Consider the following 20,627-nt stretch of genomic DNA (forward strand, 5'->3'; position numbering starts at 1 on the left):
ACATAGTTTAACTTGTTTTATTTTTAAGTTAGAAATTTAATAAAACTAGTAATTACTAATTAAGTCCAAAATAATCACCTTAGTAATTTGTATCATTGTGCGATAAAATGTCGTAAGCTGATAAGCATTCATTCAATCCTACCAAGTTTTTAAGTCGAAATCATCATAAATTTATGCCAACTCTCAAAGAAACTTTTTATATTTGTTTAGGTTTAATCACATTAAAACAATTAATTTTTTTTTTTTTAAAATTCAATAAAAACCATACATATTTTGGAGATAACTTTGTGGGCATAGGAAAATGTGGGGGGTATCGGAGAAAGTGTTAGTATTTATCATGTACATATCAAATTTAAATTGCTTCTCTGTCAAACCCAAGCAAAATCGAAGTTAATCAAACTCTTCCATCGCTGTATGCAAGACAATGAATGGTTCCATTAAAATTACGATTGAGAAAATCTTATAAAAAGGGTATTGTTGTGACAAATCATATATATTTATAAATACAATTTAAAGGAGACTAATAATAAAGAGTTCTTGAGGGGTTTAAACTTTTAATAACAATACTCTCTTTTTTTTTTTTTTTTTTTTCATTTTTTAGTTTGTATCCGCAATCCACAAACTAACAAAACCTAAAATCCATGTTGTATAAGTAATAATAATAATAATAATAATCAATATATATGAAGTCAAAAGATCAGCCTCATAACTCACAAATTTCTTTCTAAGCCCATTAATAATAAGATTATAATTTAAAAATTTGAACTTATAAATATCTTATATTTCATTTTAAAATTACCCGTCTTTAATATTGTTTTTTTTTAATTTCTTTGTTAACCTTATTATCCCTTTTTTTTTTTTTTTTGAGTTAAAATCAATCGCCATCTTCATCTCACTTCATAGACAGCCTATTCTATACATATTCTTTGTACACAATATTTTTTGTCTAATAAACTTAACTATTATAGAACTAAAAAACTAAAGAATTTTTAACAAGTAATATCAATTAGCATAGGATGAATGTTAAAATAATTTACCTTTTTCATCTTCTCCCATATATAAAAAATTAATCCCTAAAAAAAATAAGGAATTTAGGGTATTGGAAAAAAGAGTTTTGTATATTAAAAGAATAAATAACCTTCTATATAATTGGCAGTATAAAACAAATAAATGGACAGATGTATAGGTATTTGATATCATTAAAGGAATTTAATCCCTATTAATATTATAACATCATATTCCTTTTCAAACATATTCTTATCCTTTATCAGAATTTACCATTTAGTATTGACCAGATTTAAAGATGGACGAATTTGACAAAAAAAACCGCATGACGGCATGAGGTGTTGGAGACGAAAATACCCTGGCTCACACGTGTTGAACATGAAAGAGAGAAGAAGATACGCATAAGCCTAATAAACCTACGACCAACTGTGTAAACTTAAAATTGCTTAAAAGTCGAAACATCTTGTTTGGCAACAGCTTATAGGCCTAGAATATTCCTCAGAAAACCTAAAAAAGGTCGATTTAAGTGTTCTCTGTTTATTTGTTTTATTCTTTCCGTCTCACTTATCGAGATTCAGATTCAGATTCTAATTAATAATTATAATAAATAAAATTAAAAAAAGTCCAGGAGTCTCTTCTCCGAGTAAGCATATCTGCATATGTGCTCACCTGCAAACGGTAAGTTCAATCTCTCTTTTTTATTTTTCGTATTTTAAATATTATCTCTCACTATGTTCTTATGAATTTATTTTGGTTCTACGAAGATTGTTTTTCTTTATATGCCTTCTGTGTATGTCTCTCTTGTTATGAAGTGTTTATAGTTTGTGAGGTTTAGTCGTGGATATACTTTCTTGGTGAGAAAGTTGAAATTTTTGGTAACGTGGAAGTACTTTCTTGTCATGAAGTTTCATAGGCAGACTTGATTTTATCGTGTTTTATTGATTGGATTGTTTGACATATTCAACATTTTGATGCGTGATGCCATATTTATGTTGAGATGTTGTGATCATGCAATTATTTCTCAACCCTTGGTTGTTGCACTATCGTTGAGGAATGATTAATGTGAGTTTTGTGCTATTATTTATACCCCAAATTGTTAGTTTAGTATTGTAAGGGTGAGGAGGTTTCAATTTGTCTAATAAAATAAAAAAGTGTCCTTTTATTATTTGTGCTGGTTGCTATGAAATTTATAACCCGTAAAATTAACTTAAACTTGGCATCGATACACGATTTTTATGATCTATTCTTTATGTGCATACATGATTTACTCTATATTGTTTCAGTTTTTTTGTGCTAATTTGCGGTTGTTTTAGCTATTTGAAAGGAAAGAGTTATGGTTTCACCTGATAGGGCTCCAGCTAAGCTTGAGGTTTGTCATTGGACTTTTTGATTCCTTATTTTCATAATTTCTTGAAGAAATTTCTAATTTACATTTGCTGCAATTTAGGGAAAATATGCTGCCATGGTTGTGTGTTGGCTTCTCGGAAATGGGTGCCTCTTTTCGTGGAACAGTATGCTGACAATCGAAGATTACTATGTTTACTTGTTCCCAGTAAATTTCATATCCAATTTTGTATTCTCTTGTAGGCTTTAGAAGATATTCGTTCAACTGCTTTTTCTATAATAAAAAACCTAAAAATTGGCCTACATAGAATTTGCAGTTGAAATTATCTTTTCTTAAGTAGTTTGAAGATTATAAAATTCTCTTGACAGTATTTTCAGATCATTACTGACTTTGCTAAGTGATTGAACTAAGTCCTCATTTCCTTTCACAGAGATACCACCCCTCAAGGGTCCTTACTCTTGTGTATCAACCATTTGCACTTGGAACACTTGCAATTCTAGCATACCATGAGGCAAAAATTAATACCAGAAGAAGAAATATATTTGGATATACTCTGTTTTTCTTAAGTACTCTTTTGGTTTTAGTTGTAAGTACCGTTCTCTTGTATTAAAATTATACCATCCGATATGCACCTGGATGTTACCTGTGTTTCATGTATCAATCAATTGCAATTTATATCCCTCCGGTCCTGTCTTTTCATTTTTTTTTTTTTTTTTTTTTCCTGTGGTAGCTGGATTTAGCTACATCTGGGAAAGGGGGACTTGTAACTTTCATTGGCATTTTTGCCATTAGTGGTGCTTTTGGAGTTGCTGATGCTCATGTGCAGGGTGGAATGGTTGGAGACCTTTCGTTCATGGGACCTGAATTAATTCAAGTCAGTATATGTGGTTGGAGCTTCTATAGCCTAGTCATTTCTCTGTTTTCGGTATTTCTTGATCTGATTTAAAAAAATTAAATTCTCTTTTGTTTCATATTCTTCAGTCTTTCCTCGCCGGTTTGGCTGCATCAGGGGCTTTAACATCTGCTTTGAGACTAATCACAAAAGCAGCTTTTGAGAACTCAAGGGATGGTCTTCGCAAGGGGGCTAGTATGTTCAAATTTCTTGTTGTGTTTGTTTTCAATCAGAAAATAGGAAAGGAAAAGGAAATAAATTCCTCTACCGCCAGATATATTATCTAAATTGGAAAGTAAACTATATTCCATCATGCTCTTCCTTCCAACGAACTAGGAGCCCTTTTACCACAATTTGTATGTTTGAGCTCCATTTTTACGTTTGTCATTTTCATTGTAAGCAGCCCGACAGAAGTGAATAACATGATGCCTATGCTTACCAATCTCCTTTATAGAATCATAGTCAGGAGATACAGTTCATTGATGAGTGATGTATGGTATAAAAGTTATGACAAACAGCATGATGACTAGATGATTTCGATGACCGTGGCTTTATCAAAATTCTATTTATGAATCCTGAACTTTTAGGAGTACTTTATGATATTAGATGTTTAATTAGTTTAACCAGTTTTGTACAAAGGACCACTATGCCAAATTCTGCTCTACTCTAGAAAGCTGTTCTGCTGTTGTAGTCCTGTGTTCCTTTTAGTAGATAGGTTTATAAAACTATTGTGGAGACAAACTTTTAAACCTTTTACTGCTTCTTGCAGTTATATTCTTCACCATCTCAACTCTTTTTGAGCTTCTTTGCGTTCTCCTCTATGCTTATTTCTTTCCAAAACTACCGATTGTGAAGTACTACCGCGCCAAGGCAGCCTCAGAAGGATCCAAAACTGTTTCAGCTGACCTTGCTGCTGGTGGCATCCAAACATTACTCAAAGAACAAGTATTGCTCTTCTGTAATTATATGAAACAAAAGGTTCCTGGTACTTCACAATTCAATTTTTCATAATACTTCACAATTTAATGCAGGATGAAGAACAATTTCAGAGGCTGAGCAACAAACAGTTATTATTTCAGAATATTGATTATGCACTTGATATGTTTCTCATTTATGTTCTGACATTATCAATTTTTCCTGGATTTTTATCTGAAGATACTGGATCACACAGTCTGGGTACATGGTAAGTACTCATCAAGAGCAACATAAGTAGTTTATTTCATCAGTGTTAACTTCTGTCAATTTATACTGTCTATACATTATGATTTTTTTACAACCTATTCCTTGGTGCCTCTATATTCTTGTCTCTGTGTCAACAATGGCATCCTGACATGTGTTTACTCTTCAGGTATGCACTCGTTTTGATAGCGATGTATAATGTGTGCGATCTTATTGGGAGATACATTCCACTCATAAAATTCTTGAAGTTGGAGTCTAGAAAAGGTCTCATGGTAGCAACTCTTTCTCGTTTCTTACTCATCCCAGCGTTCTACTTCACAGCCAAATACGGTGACCAAGGGTGGATGATTATGCTAACATCCTTCTTGGGTTTAACTAATGGTTACCTCACTGTTTGTGTCCTTACTTCTGCACCTAGAGGGTATAAGGTTCGTTTATTACACCATACTTGGACTATCAGTTGACAAAGCATTTACCAGTTTTTGAAATGTTATTGATTATATTTGAATTTGTATAGGGACCGGAGCAAAATGCACTTGGAAATTTGCTTGTGTTGTTTCTTCTAGGAGGTATATTTGCTGGGGTTACACTGGATTGGTTGTGGCTCATAGGCAAAGGTTGGTAACGTTGGATTCTGTCTGATTTGAAGATGCGTAGTAATTTTTATATTCTAGTTTAGCATCGAAAACATTTTTGAGTTGTACAGTTACTCTAATAACCATTGAAAATATTGTGAATGAATGATATCCTGATTTATCTTCTTGTCTCAACTGAAAAACAGTCGACAATTGCTGTACATCATATTGAGAGTTGTGAACATCACAATTCACAATTCTAATTAAATTGACTTTGGTTTATATTTTAGTTACTGAGCAAACGACCTTTTTTAGTATTGGGGGTTTCTTCGTGATCCTTACGTTTGCCTGATAGATTAACAAAACCTAAACCTAATTGTCTAATTCCAATAATTACTAAATCTTTAAATTTAAACAATCACTAACCTTGGCAAGTTGTATGCTCATTGTCATCTTGCTATTTGGTTTTATTTAATATACATTTATGGAAAATTGACTTATATAATTAACCAATATATTTATATTAAAAACTTTCTATTCGTCAAATTAAAAAATTCTTGTTCTTAAAAAACTCTGTAATTAGGAAACTATTGAGACACCGCTTGAAGCCCCTTGATGACCCGAGCTTCAGTTCTAATACTCTGAATCCTAAACGTACATTAGCAAGTGCTAAATCAATTGGAAATTTGGAATGTGAAAGCTAAAGTTGACATTTGAGCTTTTGTTTTGCCATTTGATTGTAATGAAGTCAATAGCGTTTATTTTGATGAGGGTTGAAAATAAAGGGTAATAAAAATTAAAAATAAAAAAAATGAGAGTGGCCTAAAATTCACATTTCATTTTGATCCCTTAAAATCTGATTAATTAAGTCAAGTTCCCTTTATCTAGCACTAATTAAATAATTTCATCATCGGCTCTACTCTGTGTCCATGGCTGTATATGAAGTCATGAAAGTCACAAAGAAGATTTGCTTCGCGCTAATGACATTCAACTTTGTTNCGTTCTACTTCACAGCCAAATACGGTGACCAAGGGTGGATGATTATGCTAACATCCTTCTTGGGTTTAACTAATGGTTACCTCACTGTTTGTGTCCTTACTTCTGCACCTAGAGGGTATAAGGTTCGTTTATTACACCATACTTGGACTATCAGTTGACAAAGCATTTACCAGTTTTTGAAATGTTATTGATTATATTTGAATTTGTATAGGGACCGGAGCAAAATGCACTTGGAAATTTGCTTGTGTTGTTTCTTCTAGGAGGTATATTTGCTGGGGTTACACTGGATTGGTTGTGGCTCATAGGCAAAGGTTGGTAACGTTGGATTCTGTCTGATTTGAAGATGCGTAGTAATTTTTATATTCTAGTTTAGCATCGAAAACATTTTTGAGTTGTACAGTTACTCTAATAACCATTGAAAATATTGTGAATGAATGATATCCTGATTTATCTTCTTGTCTCAACTGAAAAACAGTCGACAATTGCTGTACATCATATTGAGAGTTGTGAACATCACAATTCACAATTCTAATTAAATTGACTTTGGTTTATATTTTAGTTACTGAGCAAACGACCTTTTTTAGTATTGGGGGTTTCTTCGTGATCCTTACGTTTGCCTGATAGATTAACAAAACCTAAACCTAATTGTCTAATTCCAATAATTACTAAATCTTTAAATTTAAACAATCACTAACCTTGGCAAGTTGTATGCTCATTGTCATCTTGCTATTTGGTTTTATTTAATATACATTTATGGAAAATTGACTTATATAATTAACCAATATATTTATATTAAAAACTTTCTATTCGTCAAATTAAAAAATTCTTGTTCTTAAAAAACTCTGTAATTAGGAAACTATTGAGACACCGCTTGAAGCCCCTTGATGACCCGAGCTTCAGTTCTAATACTCTGAATCCTAAACGTACATTAGCAAGTGCTAAATCAATTGGAAATTTGGAATGTGAAAGCTAAAGTTGACATTTGAGCTTTTGTTTTGCCATTTGATTGTAATGAAGTCAATAGCGTTTATTTTGATGAGGGTTGAAAATAAAGGGTAATAAAAATTAAAAATAAAAAAAATGAGAGTGGCCTAAAATTCACATTTCATTTTGATCCCTTAAAATATGATTAATTAAGTCAAGTTCCCTTTATCTAGCACTAATTAAATAATTTCATCATCGGCTCTACTCTGTGTCCATGGCTGTATATGAAGTCATGAAAGTCACAAAGAAGATTTGCTTCGCGCTAATGACATTCAACTTTGTTCGTTAACGAAGTAAAAACAATGTCCATGATATCCTTTTGTCAATTCAATAAACATAACTTGTGGGTCATCTGGGAAGTGGTGCATAAAAGAAAGCTTGTATATGTGGAAGATGGTTAGGCTCCAGGAGTTCAATCTCCGCTTCAGAATCATGGTTTATGATTTCTATAAAAGGCAAGGTTAGGCTGGCCCCTAGAGTTAAACCACTCAAGTAATCAGCTTTGCATAAATTAACTTTAAAATTTTATTGATAATTCATGTTTGATTGTTGAGAAAAAAAAAAGAGGGCATCTGTATTTACATGCATCTTTTAGACTTGTACTCTGTCAATGATTTCTTCCCAGTAAGACAAAAAGTTTCTTGCCCTATTATTTGTCTAAGTCAAGCTCAGGAAGTCTAGTATAAACAAAAATATTTCCTGAAAGTATCTTCTTGGACTTTCTGGGCACTGTTATTTGTATAGCTAAGAGCTCCTTTGCTCTCCTTGGTGTTTATGGGCAATTGGGCATGAATTTTTTTGGTCAAAAGAACTTTGTGGATATAATTATTTGAGGTGCATTATGTTCATTGATGTGCAAGTTTTATTGAGAGTTTAGTAAGGCCTTGTTCTGTTGACATGTTGTTATGCTCATGTAATAATTATTCAGCCTTTCTAAGCTCCGTTGTGTACTATTTATGCTTTAAGTGCTTTTATTCTTTCTGCAAACTATTAACCGATCTTTGATGCATGATTCCTATGTTCTCTTCTTGGGCTGTATACAGGTTTAGACTATTGCAGGTCCATAAGAATGTTTCTCTACTAGTTTGCAATTGCTTTTTGGAAGCTGTAATGGTTTCACCTGATGGATGAGGTTTTTTGTTAGACCTTTCGATTTCTTTATTTAGTATATATACAGGATGAGATATTTGTTGAAAAAATTTCTGACATATTTGCTATAATTCAGGGGAAGTATGCTGCGATGGTTTAGGGTTGGGTTCTCGGAATCGGGTGCCTCGTTTCATGGAACAGTATGCTGACAGTAGAAGACTACTATTTTTACCTGTTCCAGGTAATTTTCAAGTCCCAATCTTGTATTCTTTTTGAAGGCTTTGTGAAATACTACCGACCTATCCTTCAATTAGAACCAATAAATCATGCAGAAATCTCAAATCTTATGGTGTATCTGGATAACATGAACTGCTTTTGGTTTAATGTTAAACCGAATAAGTGGCTTAAAAACAGAGTTTTCTACCAGTTTTTGATAATAGCATCATTTTATTGACAACATATAAATGACCCGGTTTTATTAAATTTTAAAATTTACTCATGTATTATAATATTCAAGAAGTTTTTTCTGCTTTGTCCTGTTTGCCATTTGATATTACTTACGAAGAAAGCTATCGAAATAGAGTATTATCATAAACTGCCACGATATATATTATATGGATTTGATACTTTTAAGTGTCTCGTCAAATCTTCTAAGGAAGTTGTTTTCATAACATACAGATTATTTTCCTTGCTGTAGTTATTGCTTTGGCAAGTGATTGATGATCTAAGTTTTCATTTACTCTTGCAGCAATACCACCCCTCAGGGGTCCTTACTCTTGTGTATCTGGCGTTTGCACTTGGAACACTTGCAATTCTGGCATAAAATGAAGCAAAAACCAATACTAGAAGAAGAAATCTGTTTGGCCATATCCTGTTCTTTTTTAGTACCCTTTTGGTTTAGTCGTAAATACCATCCTCTTATATTAAAGTTATACCAATCTAATGTACTCCTGAACCTTAATTACCTTATATCTGCCATAGATGTATATTTAATTCAATTGTACGTTATATCCCTTGAAACCATTGTAATCCTTTATCCTTAATTTTCTGTCTCTAGCTGGATTTAGCTACATCAGGGAAAGGAGGACTCGGAACTTTCATTGGAATATGGGCCATTAGTGGTGCTGTTGGAGTTGCTGATGCACATGTGCAGGGTGGAATGGTTGGAGACCTTTCCTTCATGAGCACTGAATTAATTCAAGTCAGTATATGCATTTGGCATTGCTATATTCCAATTATTTTTCTGATTTTAAATTTTGACGTTCACTTTTTTTCACATTCCTCAGTCTTTCATTGCTGGTTTGGCGGCATCAGGGACTCTAACCTCTGCTTTGATGCTAATCACAAAAGAGTTTTCGAGAACTCTCAGGATGGTCTTCGCAAGGGCGTAAGTATGTTATGCTGTAGCAATCTTGTGTGCTCCTATTTCTAGCTAGTTTTCAATAAACTAATGTTTAATGGAATAACAGACACAAAAACTCTCTTGTTTGGTAGCTAAATACAAATTACCTTTACCATTTCTTGCAGTTCTATTCTTTGCCATCTCAGTTGTTTTTGAGCTTATTTGTGTTCTTCTCTATGCCTATGCCTTTCCAAAACTGCCCATTGTGAAGTACTACCGTGCTAAGGCAGCCTCAGAAGGATCCAAAACTGTCTCAGCTGACCTTGCTGCTGGTGGCATTCAAACATTACCTGGAGAAGTATGTTCCTTTCTCTAACGATAAGCAAGAAAAAAAATTCATATTGTATAACATTTCAATCTTTTTTAACCCTTAACAATTTGATGCAGGATGAGAAACAATTTGAGCGGCTGAGCAACAAAGAGTTATTATATAAGAACATTGATTATGCACTTGACATGTTTCTCATTCATGTGTTGACATTGTCAATATTCCCTGGATTCTTATTTGAAGATACTGGATCACACAGTTTGGGTACGTGGTATATGCTTATGCATTCATTAGATTAATTTAGTTAGTTCTGTTGCTTTTGTTGTATCTTCAGTCCACAAATAAAATTCTTGCAATACCCTGGCACTTGCCAGTAATTTTTTAGGCATCTAATGTCCACAGCTCTGCTAGTGTGGGGTGATAAATTGACGTGTGTAAATATATTTTTCAGGTATGCACTCGTTTTGACAGCAATGTATAATGTGTGGGATCTTATTGGGAGATGTATTCCACTCCTGAAGTTCTTGAAGTTGGAGTCTCGAAAAGGTCTGATGTTAGCAATTCTTTCTCGTTTCTTACTGATCCCAGCTTTCTATTTCAGGGCGAAAAATGGTGACCAAGGCTGGATGATAATGTTAACATCCTTGATGGGTGTAAGTAATGTAATGGTTATGTCACAGTTTGTGTTCTTACTTCACCACCAAAAGACTACAAGGTTTGTTTAACGACACACTACCGGAAAGTTATATATCAGTTCACTAAGCTTTTAGTAGAATTTGAAAAGTAATGACTGTATCTAATTCTTGTAGGGACCAGAACAAAATGCACTTGGAAATATGCTTGTGTTTTTTCTGCTAGGAGGTATATTTGCTGGGGTTACACTTGATTGGTTGTGGCTCATAGGCAAAGGCTGGTAAGGTTTTCTTCTGGCTTACTTGAAGATTGATTGGACTTATTATTATCTCCATAATGGTTTTTGAACGAACCATGTAAAATATTGCATGAACTATCCATTAAAACTTGGTGGAAATCTTTGCCAAAGCTAGCTTCTATAATGAATGTTTAAGTTGGAAAATTTCTTTCTGTAAAATGATTTTAAAAATATTATGAATGATTGCTCGACTTATCATCTTTCTTGAAACTGAGAAACAACAGCTGATCATTCTACAATCTACCAAATGCATCCATTATCAGGAGAAACCTTTAATTGACATGGAATTCGAATTACTGAATTTCTTAGTCAAATGCACTTGCCTTTTGCAATTACAGATTACCTTATTTTATTTTATAAATGAGAGTGCACCCAGCCGTTTTTACCCCAATGGGCTTGAAGAGTCTGGCCCAAATTCAGCCAAATTCTGCTCTGCTGATTCATCTCATTTGTAGCGGAAGAGATGAGAGATGCTGAGGACAAACATTCAACCGCGATTCTCTCCCTTGAACATGTGAATTCATGCAATACCAAATTAAATTAACTCATTTGTTTACAATTTTTAATGATAATCGACCAACATACTCAGTCTTGGGGATTCGTTTCGAGACCTTTTTTTTACATGATTAACAAAATTGTTAATCAGTGCCATCGAAACTCATTCCAATAATTACTTAATTTATTTAAAACTTTAAACTACCCCTGCAAGTTTATAAAATAATGGTCTGATAAGTTCAATGGCCTCTTGCTTTGGTTCTATTGTCGTTAATTTTTTACCTATCATTTATTTAACTATTTCTGCATGTGCTATTGCATGAGCAGCAGCTGGTTACTGATCAAAAACCATAATTAATGATGAAAATAACAAAAATAATTTGGAAAAAACAGAATAGGATAAAAATAAATGTATAGAAGAGAAAAATATATATATAATATAAATGGTAAGAGTAACTGGGTAAGAATTCCTACTCGTACTACATGTCAAAAGCAAATATGAAACGAGCCTGAAATTTACAGTGGGCAAAAGCAGAAAGCGACCCGCACAGGTCTTTTGTCTCCTAGCTTCACGTGACCTCGACAGACACAAAAAATTATACAGAGACCGGCATCACCATTATCGTTGACCCTAAACAAATACAGCAGAAACTAGAATGATTAGGGGCAACAATGGAAACAAAAAAGCATGAAAGCTTTGAGGCCATGAATATGATGGTGAAGATGAAGAGGATTGGGACTTTTCGAACTGCAGAGAGTCAACAGCCAAAGGCATGTTCTCTTGATCGGGGCTACACTTTGACTCATGTGGTGGGTGCGCACTGTACATGATGGCACGCAACACTGCCGAAACGGTGGGAATGTACGCCGTTTTGTTACGTGCCAATAGCCATGTCAGCCCCATTAGTTGGCAATCTCTGTTGAACATCTTGGTTGCCCTGTTATCGACGACGTCTTCTGTTCTGTTCTTGTGTCCGCCCGTTAACTGTAAATAGCAAACAAAGACAAGGGCTTTTTAGTCCTATAACTAAAAAAAAAAAAAAAAAGATCATGGGTAGGAAAATATGGGCAGTGCAAACGGAAACGAAGGACTGGTGTGCACATGACGACGTCGGTTTCGAGGGTCTACCAGAACGACTTTAGTTTGTTTAACAAAACGGCAAAAAATGTACAGCACACAAGTGTTCCAATTTCATTTAACTTTCATGCTTGTACCTATCTGGGTGCCATTGTTGGCTGGTAATGTGTACAATATTTCATTATTCAATACCAAAAGGTAAAGTGAAACGAAGCTTTCATTTTTTTAACAAAATCTCACACACGAATACTAAAAAGACAAGTTCCTGTATATCCTTATTAATTGATTTTAAAAGACCTTTTTTTGAACAAATTTTGAATCATCTAAATTGATCTGAATTTGAAGATAAGATTTATTTGAAAGTAAATGACCTCTAAAGTGGCACTTAATATTATCTTTGTCATCATAAACCAATAATTTTCAAAACCAAATAAGAGTGCAGACCCACATCTAATTATAGTCCAGATCATGATAACATCGATTATTAGTGCCTTTGATGGAGATAAAATTAATGCAAAAAACTATTATTAAATCGCACATAAGCAAACTAATAAATGCAAATCCAATAATATAAAATCTACCTTTTGAAGGGCGCCAAGGCATTTAGTACAGCCAGTGTATGAAGAATTTCTGCAGTTCTTCTCCAAGTTCTTAACGGCAGCAGTTGGAGTTACGTTTCGAAACCCAGCCGTGACATTGAACGCTGCCGGGCAGCTAAGCGAACTGATTTGATGCAGCCTAATCCCACAAAAACACAGAATCGCATCACAACTCGCATTGGGTTGCGGAATCTTCACGTTCTTGCTCACCAACGCGCTTTGCAGGGAGTTCACGCACTTCTGAGAGTCGTCAGGCATCATTGGAAGATCTGGTTCCGCGGCTGGAGCCGCAGCCGGGACCTCGAGGGCGTAGCGTGCGTGAGCCGCAAAGAGCCACGCAGCCAACACAGGACAGCACCTGCTCCGGTCTAGGTCACGTCCACAGGCGTCATTCACGCCGCCGAAAAGTTCGGCTGAGAGGTCTAACCGGCAAGTGGCAGCCTCTGTCTGGGCCGGAAATGCCGGCACCGTGACTGGATCAGCTAGTAAACCACCAAAAGAGACATGAAAACTAGAAAGCAGAAGGGTTAACGTGAGAATGAAAAAGAAGGTATGTCGAGGCATTTTGCTAGTAAAACAAGAAGTAGATTTTGGGTTAAAACGTTGACGTCTGGTTTTGGTTTTACCGAAGAAAAGTAGATTATTGATGAGAGGTTCAAGAAGCAGATTCAGATGATATTCGAAGAAAGTAGATTGTTTTGAGGCTTTTTTTAGTTAAGAGTTCTACGTGGTTTGTTTATGATTCTGCAAATGTAAGTAAGAGATAAAATGGTTTCTCTCAAACCCAAGTGTAGCATTAGTAGTAAAGAGAGAATGAGACGCTCCAAGTTCACGAAACAAAGTAATGATTCATAAAAATTTTATAGTAAAATACAGGTTTTGGGTCATACTTTAAAGAGATGGGAGAAAGGGGTGGATGAGAGAGAGAAGAGATTCGTTCGGTTCACAGATAGAGAGAGACGAGAAAAGGGTTGGAGATGAAAAAAAAAGGCTGTCTGAAGATTTGGCCGTTTGTGGTGTCATTTTCTTTTTCATTCTCTATCTTCCTCTGCCCTTTGATATGATTTGGACTGTGAGAGTTCTCTCTTTTTGAGTGACTGCTTTCTCACTTGCTACTCTTCTTTTACCACCCCATACTCGCTCTATCTCTCTGTGTTTTATATATTTTTTAATTGAATACCCTTTAATTACATAAAAAAATTTAAACCACTTACTTGTAATTGAAATATTGATATCGATAATAAATTTGAGACATTTTTATTTTTAACATATAAGTCGTATTGATAAATGTTTAAATATTTGAATAATGTGATCAGTAAATGATATGGATGGCAAGTGATCTTTATTCTTTATATAATTAATTAAGGAGTAAACAATTTTTTCCCATCCAAATAATGATTTAATAATATTTTTTCACTCATATATTTTTAAAATACCAGTTCATTATTCAAATTTATATTCTATTTTTAATTTCGATATCCTTGTGACCTCTCATCATCACTATTCTCTTTCCTGATCATTATTCACTAAAACCCCTCAAACCCTATTTTTACTAATCTGGTCAATCGCCAGCAAACAAATGATTAAGGTCTGCACAGCCATCTCTCTCAAATCAAATTATGATCAATCTCAAACACCAAAATCCAACATTCTACTATCAAAAGACTCGTTGGTCTCCCCTATTCAAAAGTTCTAACAATCTAGACCGAGATTCCTCTTTATTCATCGTCTGAATATAAATTTGAATAATAAAATGATATTTTAAAAGTTTGTGGGTAAAAAAATGTCATTAAACTATTATTTGAGTGGGAAAAAGTCGGTTAACTCTTAATTAAGTGATTAGGATGTTTAATTAATCTACTTATAATATATTTTGCTGTCAAAGCACTATATTTTACGTCAAACTAACAGCCAAGAAGTGCATACAATCTTTTTCATTAGAGCAGGAATATCCTAAATCAATGTAAATTATATAAAACAGAATTTTAAATATATAATCATTCTTAAAAAAGAAAAAACTCTAATTACGAAATAAAACAACCCTGTAATGAAACCCCCACAGATGATCACATTATCTCATCAAAATCACCACAAATCACACGGTCCATTTGTACCAAACAAATTTTTTTGGACAAATCAAACTAAGAGCATTTACTGGAACCATATTTGATCAGGATGTGATATGGGAATGGGAGTCCAATCAGATGGGTCCACCATTGTTATTCTTACACGTGTACTGGTACAAAAGTCTCTATCATAGGTTAGCATATACAGAAATGGCAACCAAAGTGAAAGAAGCTAAAGGAAAATGAAATATCAAATATAAGTTGACAAGTATTTCCACTTAATGTGATGCTATAGTGAGATAAGGTTTTCTATAAATTAGGAGGCTTCATGCAATGTGAACCAAGCTTTTGCCAAGCCAATTCTAAACTTTCTCTTTCACTTTCTTTTGATGTAAACTTCCCAAAAGCTCTCCAAAAAGAAAACTTTCATTGTAAGTTAAATTTCTTTCAATAATCATTCAATGTTTAATCTTTCAAGTTCTTTGATTATTCTCTTTTAATCTTTCAAGTTCTAGTTCTTTTAATAATCATTCATCATGTTTGATTTTAACGTTTATTTAAGTTTTTATTTGTGTTCTTTGTTTCTTTAAATCGCAAGAGGAAAAGATAATGAAGTGATAGAATCAATTCATCTACCTTTAACAGAAGTAACGATTCCCTATAAAGGAGTAGAAATTAAGGCTTCATCTTTTAAAGTCAAAGAAAATTAATGGTAGGTGAGTTTGTTATCCTCTTTGTGTACTTTAATATATATATATATATTAAAGTACTATCTGTCTAGTTTCTAAATATTCAATCATCTCGTCAATTGGATTTTTATTGAGCAAATTACGATCAATTTACTACTGACTGTTTAATGGAAGCTGAAATGTGTGTGATGATGAAAGGAATTGTTCGGTAGTGGGGCTACAATTATCCAAATTTAGGGTATAATATATCAAATTAAAGTATTGTCTGTCTAGTTTCTAAAGATTCAATTCTTCCATCAATTGGATTTTTATTGAGCAGGTTATGGTCAATTTATTATTGATTGTTCAGTGGAAACTAAAATACGTGTGATGATAAAATGAATGGTTTACTTGACCCAAATTTAAGGGATTATCATATTAGGATTGATAAAAAATATTTCAAATAACACCTATTAATTGGAAAAATGAATTAGCCAAAATTTATTCATTTAACATATATACTCGCACATCAGCATGACATAAACAATTAATCATTCATATAACAAATTAAAATACACAAATTTTTTTACAGAAAACATATTCAACACAAATGAATTATTTCTATTAATATAGATATGACACATACTCACAGTTCGGCTGACAATATGATCATCCTCGATTTGATCTTAGTAAAGTACATGAACATTTCTTTGAAAACAAACATAACAAAATTTAATCAATCTTTATGTTAAGGAACAATTATTCATTCGTATAACAACTGTTACCTGAAAACAAAATCAACAAAAATTAATTAATCTTCATATTAAAATTGTTAAAGAATACACTTACCGTTCGATAGGATTAACATAATTAATCATTCAAATAGATTGACTGAACAAAAACAATCATTTAACCAAATAATAACCGTTAAAATAATTAAGAGATATACTTACAATTTCGTATTAAAATAGTTAGAAGATATACTTATAGTCAGAATAACGAATCAAAATAACAATTCATTTGACAATATCAATCGGACATCCTTCCTTAATTCCATGCCAAATCATGAATCTTTGACCTGTAAACAACAACTAAAACATAAATAAATAAAAAATCATTGATTAACAAAATCATGAAGAATAGACGTATTATTGACACAAACTAACATGACCTATAAACAATTAACAAAAGACCAGACGTATTGTTGACACCAACTAATATATTGTGATAATACACAACTGAATATACACCCTTTTTATAACCCCTTATTTAGACATTTTGAATGCCAACATTATTAAATATGAATTGAATACGAAGAAAAGTTTGCAATGTTAATACAATGCACCTATATAATTATTAATAAACAAATATGTTTTTACTACCAATGCAATGCACCTATGTATCCAATCTTTATGTCTATTTATTTAGACTTTGAAATACCAATGCAGCAATTAATATTATCTACATCATCACCAATAAAATTTAACTACATGGTAATCACAAATCCAAGATGTCATTATGGTTAGACATTTGGAATGCTAATGCAATGTACCTATATTAGTATTATTAATTATTAATATAGATCCTATTTTTTAATTAATTAATAATTATAGATGGAGCAATAAATACCAACATAATGTGTCAAGATAGAGCAATTTGATTGGTTTGTTAATCCAATGTGTCAAAATTGAGCAATTTTGGAGCTTCCAAATTGTGTCATATGTTGATCAACCCATATGGGTATTTAGCTTTATATATATATATATATATTAGTAATTGTTACTCTCGGTTGTGATAGGTTAGTCACTAATACTCTTATTCGGCCGATAGTTTCAAGATCTTAAAAGATTAATCAAGATGCACATAAGCTGACTCAAACACTCGTAATTAAAGAAAAAAAAAAAAAAAAAAAAAAAAAAAAAAAAAAAAAAAAAAAAAAAAGGGTTATTGTTGCTAGTATCTTAAATTAATTTTGACCCCAAAAAACAAAGGCATGAATTGTTTATTGAATAGGCCAAGCAAATTATTTAATATTGGGAAACGGGAAACCTAACCGTTACGGCTATTAATTGAAAGTTGAATCCTTTTTTCCATGTTTATCAAATATCAAACCATACTCTTAGCTTGAGAAAGGGGCAATTCTGGCGTGGGGTCACGCGTTAATGTCACAAATCATCTCACCGGTAACCTAACATGCTACCACTTCAATATTTTATATTTCTTTTTATTTATATTTGTTTGGTAAGAGATATGGCAGCAGTAATTTCATAATGCACAAGCAATTTCATAATTTGTTATGAAATAATATTATATATATAATATTTTTATATAATATTATGTGATAAAATATAATTAATTAATTTTAAATTAAAATTAAATTTTCACCGAAAGATCTTTTACCACATAATGTTGTATGTGTAGTATTATTCTTTATTATGATACGTGAATTTACAAAAATGACAATTAATGTATAAAATCTAAGGGTAAGATTATATTGATTTCTATATATAATTATTTAGAAATTATGGACGTAATATAAAATTAAGATCTTCTAGTTTTATTATCAACTCTATTAAATTACAATAGATTTATAATCAATAATTAGTGTCCGAAATTAATTACTCTCTCGAACTCATTAATTATAATGGTTTTACTGGTTGTTGAGAGTGATTTTCCAAATTAAACAAATAATAATAAAGGAAAAAAAGGCTTCTGCATCTTATTGTAAAAGGTATTTTTGTAAAAATTCCATTGTTACGAAAATTCGCAATAATCAGCGAGACTCGATCAACTTTGTTGGGATTGAATTAGATAGATGCGTGGTTGTAAATTAACCAACAAAATGAGATGAATAGGTCAAAAACAAGAAATAAACAAATCGAAAATAACTAAGAACAAGAGATAACTTTTAAAGTCATTCGCGAGTTAAAATCAAGCCTATGTCCACTATTATATTACTGTTTTTGGTGTTTTTCCCTTTTATCATAAATTACAAAGAGTTTCTCTTTTCTCTCAATGGGGGCATTTGGATCATATAACGTTTTATTATAAGTGAGTATTATATTAACGGAATAAAAAATCACCTTGAAGATTACTGGAAATGTTGGTTAGGAGGATAAATGAGTAGATATGTTATATATATTACTAAATTGCCCTCTTTTTTAAATATTAATATAATAGTATTTTTTAGTATTATTTTTTGAATAATTTCTTTTAATCACCTACTTTTCAGATTTAGCAAAAACACCCTAACAACCAAAAACATTTTAAACTTAACAAAAACACCCATACCCACCCCAAGCCACTGCCGACAACCAACCACCACCATCGACGGCTGCCAACAATGCCACAAATCTGGTCGTGACGCCAGCACTACCATAGATTTGGCCATGGCCATTTCACAGCCACATATCCGGCCATGAAACGACTAGATCTGGCCATTTTCGACATGAATTTTTGATCAATGGTTTGGAAAATGTCTCATTAGTGTACGGTTGGTCGTACGCCATTATGGCGACTTTTGGCAGCCTCCGGCGGCGGACCATGGTGGCAGACCACAGTGGTTAGCGGCAGGGGCAGATCTAGCCCATTTTTGGCCCACCCTCAATTTTTTTTTTTAATATTAATATATATAATTTTTGGATTTTGGCCCACCCTAACAAAAATATTAATGGACAAAATATTAATATGTAATTAGTTTTTATTTTGGCCCATCCAAAAAAAAATTTATGGATCCGCCACTGGCTGGCGATGGTGGCTAGTTCTGGGTATAATGATATTTATGTAAATAATGACAATAGCAAGGACAATGTTATCCAAAAAATTTAAAAAGTGAGGATAAAAAGGTCTAGTGTATTAGGTGTTTTATGATATAAGTCAGCCTTTTACCCATATTTAAACCATAATAATTATTAAGTTGGGGTATTTTATTAAACCAAAGCAATTATGCCTCCAACAGATGAGCTTATTAACTAAGTCACATGCCATCAGAGTGACACATAAGACGATCCTGGTCGTTTAGGTTGGTTTGATTAGAAGACAAATGACACAAATTGATGGCCGGGAAAATCACGCACAACAAATTCAAAAGTTGTTATTTGAATTTGCTAAAGTACTCCATGTCCAACTCACTGTTACAATGTGTTTGAAAGTCATCAAATATTTATATACACTTATGTCAACACTCAACACTTTTAATTCTACTGATTTAATTTGCAATCCTCGTAACACTTCTAAAAGGCGTAGAATAGACTCGTATTACTAAACCAGTCGGTGCCATTAACAGGCTTCAATTACTTTTAAGTACAAATAGAGTTGATATATATTTCTATCAACATCAATATGATATTGATATCTAGTCCTTATATTGGTATGAATATCAACAAAGTAGGAGATCCATAGATTAACTTTACAACAACAAACAATGATAGCTGATAGGATCAAGACATAAGAGAAGGATTAAATATACTAACATCTAATAACCTTATTTTTCACTCAACATTAATTAGAAAGTCCAAAATCTAGTTGAACATGATAGTATCGCTAATTGAAAAGTATTAATGAAAAGTTTATGGTGGGTAGTGATTAATTAGATAAAGGGAGGTGGATAGAAACTTGAGATTGACAATGATGTGGGTGGTTTCTATGGATTGCGGGTATATGAAAAACAATGACTTTCATTTAATGAGATTTTAACCTTCTTGTTTATTTTTACTCATTTCATTTGTGGCTATAAATTGAAGAACTTCTATTTTACGACTCTACCAATAAGTTTTCTTTTACAATTAAAGAAGATTTACCTTCGATAACTTTGCAAAGTAATTAAGGGGTTTTCGAGGTTTAATCAAATAAAAATGTCATCCTGAACTTCTTTTTAGTGGTCGAGGGGTTTGATATGGATTCTTAAATGTATTATTTAAGAGATTTTGAGTTTGAGTCTCACCTCGGTTGCTAATAAGGGTAACTGCTGAAGCTTTTACCCGGTTGATAATTTTAAGATCCTAGGAGATTAGTTGAGATACACGTAAACTGGTTTAGACACCCTCGATTATC

The 20,627-nt window shown here is 32.7% G+C and overlaps 2 protein-coding genes and 1 pseudogene across 3 annotated transcripts; 2 read left to right on the top strand and 1 right to left on the bottom strand.

Moving 5' to 3' along the window:
* The first annotated feature begins 1,468 nt into the window (after positions 1-1,468).
* Positions 1,469-6,459, top strand: LOC116109294 (equilibrative nucleotide transporter 3-like). 2 transcript variants are annotated; one of them, XM_031396405.1, is made up of 11 exons: positions 1,469-1,683; positions 2,319-2,374; positions 2,453-2,557; positions 2,781-2,936; positions 3,081-3,224; positions 3,332-3,437; positions 4,012-4,187; positions 4,274-4,425; positions 4,591-4,761; positions 6,030-6,117; positions 6,207-6,459. In XM_031396405.1, the coding sequence occupies exons 2-11, from the start codon at positions 2,339-2,341 to the stop codon at positions 6,312-6,314; spliced, it is 1,242 nt and encodes a 413-aa protein (XP_031252265.1). In that variant the 5' UTR covers positions 1,469-1,683; positions 2,319-2,338; the 3' UTR covers positions 6,315-6,459. The 2 variants fall into 2 exon arrangements, with proteins under 2 accessions (XP_031252265.1, XP_031251689.1); XM_031395829.1 differs by lacking the exons at positions 6,030-6,117; positions 6,207-6,459 and adding an exon at positions 4,939-5,191 and having other exon boundaries at positions 1,472-1,683; positions 4,591-4,849.
* A 913-nt stretch (positions 6,460-7,372) lies between these two features.
* On the top strand, positions 7,373-11,194 carry LOC116137666 (annotated as a pseudogene).
* Positions 11,195-11,584: 390 nt separating this feature from the next.
* LOC116143410 (uncharacterized GPI-anchored protein At4g28100) lies at positions 11,585-13,688 on the bottom strand. Its single transcript, XM_031429145.1, has 2 exons — positions 12,824-13,688; positions 11,585-12,149 (listed from the first exon to the last, which is right to left on the bottom strand). Exons 1-2 carry the CDS (start codon positions 13,403-13,405, stop codon positions 11,796-11,798), a joined length of 936 nt encoding a protein of 311 aa, XP_031285005.1. The 5' UTR covers positions 13,406-13,688; the 3' UTR covers positions 11,585-11,795.
* Between the last annotated feature and the right edge of the window lie 6,939 nt (positions 13,689-20,627).

The sequence above is a fragment of the Pistacia vera genome, unplaced genomic scaffold (genome assembly GCF_008641045.1).
Source record: "Pistacia vera cultivar Batoury unplaced genomic scaffold, PisVer_v2 Contig1, whole genome shotgun sequence".
NCBI lineage: Eukaryota > Viridiplantae > Streptophyta > Magnoliopsida > Sapindales > Anacardiaceae > Pistacia > Pistacia vera.